The sequence below is a fragment of the Diachasma alloeum genome, unplaced genomic scaffold, assembly GCF_001412515.2.
Source record: "Diachasma alloeum isolate Michigan unplaced genomic scaffold, Dall2.0 Dall_scaffold_00194, whole genome shotgun sequence".
Classification (NCBI taxonomy): Eukaryota; Metazoa; Arthropoda; class Insecta; order Hymenoptera; family Braconidae; genus Diachasma; species Diachasma alloeum.
Genome location: NW_021680359.1, coordinates 1,828,266 through 1,834,313, shown reverse-complemented (window position 1 = coordinate 1,834,313; position 6,048 = coordinate 1,828,266). Strand labels below are relative to the sequence as shown.

The window sequence follows — 6,048 nt, the reverse complement described above, 5'->3', positions numbered from 1 at the left end:
AAGTAATGACTTTGCGAACGCATTATGCGCATTTGCGCCTAAATGCCCCTCCATCTGCAATTTTTCATTTTGGAGCAGCTATAATTTTTATTGGAGTAAAGTGTTAATAATTCACTTCAATACGTGTTACAAATGAGATAAATACTTGACCGATCAATTAGTGAATAGAATTGACTACCTATCGACCACTGAGAGTAGATATTGATGCTGGTAAATATCTCAGCTCCGATTTTTGATGTCTGAGCGAAAGTGGAATTTCACACAGCCATTGTATAAAATCCTTGCTAACCCTGTTATTATTTTCATTAATAAAAGCCAACAAATAAATCCTATGAACCAATTGATCCTGTAGTATTTACTGAACACCGAGTCGGGCAAATCCTCCAGTGGATTTGAGGTACGTCTAATTGCCCTACGTCGCGCATTTAATAATCTATGTAAGCCCCGTTGATGGTCTTCGGCTTCTTCATCAACTAACACTGCACCTGTTATATTATCTGCCATCATCACGGTTGTTTTGGTTTAAATTTCCCGAAAGTTGACTTATCATAGCTCTCCCAAATGTCAAAAAAATCTGCCAGATTTGAGGTTTAAAATGCGTTCACAAAGTCATTAATTCGTGTCATTTAATATCGTGTCGCCCCCTCGCGGCAGAAAATCGCAGCTTCGAAAAAGCTGCGGAAAAAGCGGCTTTTTGTTGAGAATAGCCCCCCAGGGCCTCCAATTTTTGAGCTAGAGGTTTTTTTTTCCAAATTTTTGAAAAAATGTGCACAATAATAATTACGAATTAGTTTTTTGAAATTCGACTCCTACACAGCTAATTTCGTTTTGTTCAATATAAACATTGCGCTATTCATGTAAAATGGGCAAAACAATATCCTTGTAATATTTAAAACATATTTTTGATTTTTTCAGAAACATTTTTTGGGCTATTTTACATGAATGGTGCAATCTTATATTTAAAGCAGAAATCCGTTTTCACGGGACTTCAGTATCAACACACAACCCAAACTACTAGAGTTACGACCATGAGCTTTTGCCTACAGCTTCCCTTATTGGCATAAGCACCCACTAAGGAAGGGTTTTTGGAAATTCATCCCCTAACGGGGTGAAAATGGGGCAAATATTTTTATACGATTTCGAAAACTGCTCAAGTTAGAAACTTGAAAACTCTAGATTTTTCTAGGAAATTTGTGAAAATTCAAGAAGTTACTAGAAAATTTTGCAAAATACAAGGAGTTTTTAGAAAATGCAATAGAATTCAGTTTATGAAAATTTCGAGAGAATTCGAGGAATTTCTAGAAATTTCGAGGAAATTTAGGGAGTTTCTCTTAAAATTCAAGGGAATGTAAAAAGCTCCTAGAAATTTCAAGGGAGTTCAAGGAGTTCAAGGAGTAAAAAATTCAAGGGAATGCACGGATTTTCTAGAAACTTCGAGGGAATTCGAGAAGTTTCTCGAAATTTTGATAGAATCCAAAGAATTCCTAGAAAATTCGTGAGAATTCAAGGAGTTTCTAGAAATTGAAGGGAATGCGAGAAGTTTCTAGAAATTTTGAGAGAAATCCGAGAGTTTCCAGAAGAAATTTCGGGGAAATTCAGGAAGTTTCCAGAAAATTGGAGGGAATGCAAGGAGTTTCTAAGAAATTAAAAAATGGCCCGTAAGTTTCTACAAAATTTATGGGAACTCGAAAGTGCACGGAGCTTTTAGAAATTTCCTGAGAATTCAGGGACTTTCTAGAATTTTCGAAAGAATCCAGGGTGTTTCTATAACATTCGCGGGAATGCAATGAATTTCTGGAAATTTCGAGGAAATTCAGTTGCTAGAAAATTCAAGAAAATTCAAGGAGTTTCTAGAAATTCTCGAAATTGAAGCGATCTCAAGAAGTAACGCTCAATTTCTTCAGTTCATGATTCTATTCTAGAAATACTTGAAAATGAGTCATAAAATAAATTTTATGAAAATTGTGAAGCTAATGATTTTTATTTTTATTCATAACCTGTGTAAACCACCAAAGAATAAATTAAAAAACCATTTTCAATTCAAAAATAAGATGCAGAAGAAACAGTTGCCCGCGTAACGCCGGGCACACCAACTAGTTTTTTTCATAAAAAAGAAACGAAATTAGCTGTATAGGAATCGAATTTAAAAAAACTAATTCGCAGTTGTTATTATACACATTTTTTCAAAAATGTTGAAAAACAACGTCTCAAACTCAAGAATTGGAGGCCCTAGACTATTTTTAACATTTTAAGTGTCTGCGGGACAAACGAATAATAAACAATTAATTTTCTGCGTTAATTATTCATTTTTAGACATATAATTCAACTTTAATGTGCGAGAAATCTTATTACAATGGCCCACGATTTTTAATACTCAGTAGTCTCCCCTTAATAGTCTTTTTCTTTTTTCTTTATTTCTACAAATTCCATTGATAGTATAGTAAGTTACCGCCTGGATCTGAGACAATGCCATTTTTTTAATTAAAATTGAATGGAACTTTATGATTTTACTTGATACTTATCATCATAAAGATGTTGTGGTGTCGAACTAATTTAGTTCAGTAAACTAGTTTTCGATATATTGAGAACTAACTACAAGTAGACGAAAATTGTGTGCAGTGATGTTCTGCTACGGGCTGATTAGCAAAATTAATAAGGAAGTAATCAGGAGAATTGATTTGCGATCGAAATACAAATATGTTGGTTCACAGTGGATTGATTTTGAAGTGTTTTAAAAATTGAAATTCGCCGGGGGTTTCTTACTCTACTGGGTATATAGGAATGATTTCTTTTCAGATGCATGGTGCATTGAATGCCCAATCAATCGCCGCCATTTTTATTCCTTTAAGATTTGTGGTCCTTTTATCTATAGAAGTAGGAATAGGAGTGACGAGTAAAATTATCCTAACGTTCATAGGAATCAATAGAAAAATCGTTGTTTATTTTCGGTTGTTTTCGATTGGACTGATTATCACAGAGACAGCCGATTTTACCTCGAAACCCACTAGTGATAATTCCATTGATGATTTCCTCGTTAGCATTTTACACATTTATAATTTCCATATTTATGCTCATTCAACAGGTAAATGACGAAAGGAAAAAAACTTCAAGTGCCCTCGGCATGAAGAACAGTGTTTTAACATCAGAACTTCTCAAATATCGAGCTGAACACTGTGTCCCTAAAAGGGTAGAAGAAATGCAACAGGCAATAATGGATAAAAACTTCGAAAAATTTGCGGAATTGATGATAAAAGACTCCAACCAGATGCACGCAGTATGTCTAGACACAACTCCCCCCTGTTTCTACCTCAACAACGTTTCTTTCGGTATCATTGACCTCATCCATGCATACAACGAGGCATCTAAGTGTGTGAAGGTATGGAATATCATCTTTCTATCAAAGTGGTCTGATGAGATGAGTCACTTTGGAAAAAAATCCCGGAATTAAAAGATGTCGGTAACATTTCCGCGAAAATTATTCTTGTAGTTCTTATTTCGCTCTACAAAGGAGATGGAGATGAGTTGGTTCATCGTGTTTAACCACTCCACTGCGAAATTATCTCGAAAGTGAATTATTGAAAAACCAATAGTGTTCAAAGTTACGAAAAAAAGGTCTTGGAAGTTTCTTCTAAAATCATTTGCCCCCGAGAGAATGTGATATTTAATTTTCTATGGTGATTGAGAAAATTCTCTGATGTTCCAGGTTGGATATACAAATGATGCAGGCCCAAACACTGTTCTCTATTTACTAGAGAAGAACGTCCCCGAAGTATTGGGACTGTTAGATTATTATTTTCCATCGGAGTCTATGAAAAATGTAGAGTATAAAAGGGGAAATCCACCACAAAGTTTTCCTCTCTCGAAGGAACTAATTTCGAAAATTAATAGAGAGAAAAATCAGCCAGGTCACTTAAAATACATCATCCATACTCGCGTGGGCGATGGTCCGACTTACCTCGAAAATCCGCGAGAGCATCTGCTTGACTCCAAAGGTTTGCCTGTTGAGTTGTAATGATTCTGTCAAGACATTCGTTGACATTAAAGGGTACAAGGGGAGAAGGGTCACAAGGGTGAGGGTATCAATGTATGTTTTTTTACAAATAAAAATTTATACTGGCTACATCTTTGCTCATTTTAAGGAATTATTATGATCATCTCGGAGATGCACTTCAAATGGAAAATAATGGTTGTTCGTGTCCTTCCAATCCTAAGGACTCGATTTGTCATTTAAAAAGTACCAAATACATACACTGTTGGAGAAAAATGAAATTTCATGGACAGTTGACTACGATTTTTTCAGCACACTGACGCTGAATGCCATTTAGGGAAAAAAATCATGAAGTTTCAGGTTTCACTGAAAATTCACTAAAATTCCAGAATTTTAAGCAGTATAAAGACGAGAATTCCGCAATTTATTTGAATTTCCAATCTTCAGTGCCAAATTACATTGAATTTTCAGTGAAATCTCAAATTTCATTATTTTTTCCCCCCTAAATCGCATTCAATGTCACTGTCCTGAAAATTCAAGAATATATTTACCAGAAGTTTCTGGTTTTCTATTTATTTTCAGGGAAAAATGGAACTGCAATTTACAGTTCTCTTTGATTTTTCCACGAAATTCTGAATTTTCAATAACGAAATTCCTTGAAATTTCAGTGATAATTGAAATTTTTAACAGTGTAGCCAGAGCAATCTTTGTGATGTGATAATTAATTTTGGTTTTTTCGACTCGAAAATATAGCCGATTGATTTAGGTACATCGTCGCCGTAAAATCAGAGCCGTGAACGTGCCATTTCTCTCGGAGTTTTTTCTTCGTTTTTGTTTCTCATTATTTATTATTAATTAATCTAGTACTGATAATGGAGATAAAATGTGAATTTTTCAATTCTACTACGAGTGTTACTACTGTTAATAAGTACTGAATAATAAGTTATTTTTGGGTAACTCCCTCTTTCCGTCTTCTTAAGATACTTAAGTAATTTAACTATGTTCTTTTTGGTGAAATCCCTTCCTACATTTGTAATTGAATATCAAAGCTATACCGAAATGTTCCATTCATCCACTTTTTTGGCTTTTAACGAATTTTTGTGTTCCAGAAGAGATAAAGAACATTTTTGAGTTTTTAATAGGCATTTTTGACGAAAATTTTCCGATCTTTCGATTAATCATTGCTGTAAATCACTCCTAACTCGATTGCAATTTTTTTTCTTCTTCAAAGTGACTCTTCCTTACAGAAATTATACAAAAATGTCTATCCAAAAATTATTAATCCCTCGGGTCTTTTTCAATTTTATTTTTTTTCTTAACACTTCCTTTTCCCTTCAAATGTTTTCATTTAGGAATTGATTTGTTGAAGTTTTCCAGCAAGAGAAAAATTAACAGGGGAGAAAAATGGACAAATGAAATTAGAAAACAATTTTTTTTTATAAAACGGAGCAGAGCTTTACTTCTATTTTTTTATATTTCCGCAAGAAGAGTCATTCGATGGGGGTTGATTTGCGTCAACGAGACATACGTTTTTTTAAATTTAGTTACGTGAAATTTGTAATTCGACCTTCTGTAACAGTTGATATGAAAGAGACGTACCATGTACGTATTTTATCGAATCCATGTCTTCAACTAGGCGACATTTCAACTACGATATTTCAACTACTCAGATTTAAATACACGCCAAACGTATGAAATTATTATTAATTATTGTCGTTAATTGAAATATCGCCTAGTTGAAAAGACTCGATTCCCTAAATCTCTCAAAACGTCAATAATTCAAACAAAATATTCGTGTGCTTACGAATTCCTACAGATATCTACATTATCCGATGAGAAATTCGAGAGGGGATAATCTTTACAAAATGATATCGTATCAATTCCCGAAGAATTCAAAAAAGGAGAATCCACACAAAATACAATTTAATCAATTCAGTCACTCGGAAAGCAGCAAAAAAAAGTATTATCGAATCAACTATTAATACTAAATTATTGATCTCTTATAATTGTTAATAGAAAAACAAATTGAATCTTTGTATGATATTAATCATTAATGTATT

The 6,048-nt window shown here is 33.8% G+C and overlaps 1 protein-coding gene across 3 annotated transcripts in view; it reads left to right on the top strand.

Annotated features, from left to right (window-relative positions):
• The window catches only part of LOC107048479 (diphosphomevalonate decarboxylase), a 17,590-nt gene extending 13,470 nt beyond the window's left edge, over positions 1-4,120 (top strand). For all 3 annotated transcript variants that reach the window (XM_015271650.1, XM_015271648.1, XM_015271651.1), the window contains exons 5-6: positions 3,083-3,376; positions 3,704-4,120. In XM_015271650.1, coding sequence (XP_015127136.1) covers positions 3,083-3,376; positions 3,704-4,012 — 603 coding nt within the window. In that variant the 3' untranslated portion in view covers positions 4,013-4,120. The remainder of the gene's footprint in view (positions 1-3,082; positions 3,377-3,703) is intronic.
• The last annotated feature ends 1,928 nt before the right edge of the window (positions 4,121-6,048 follow it).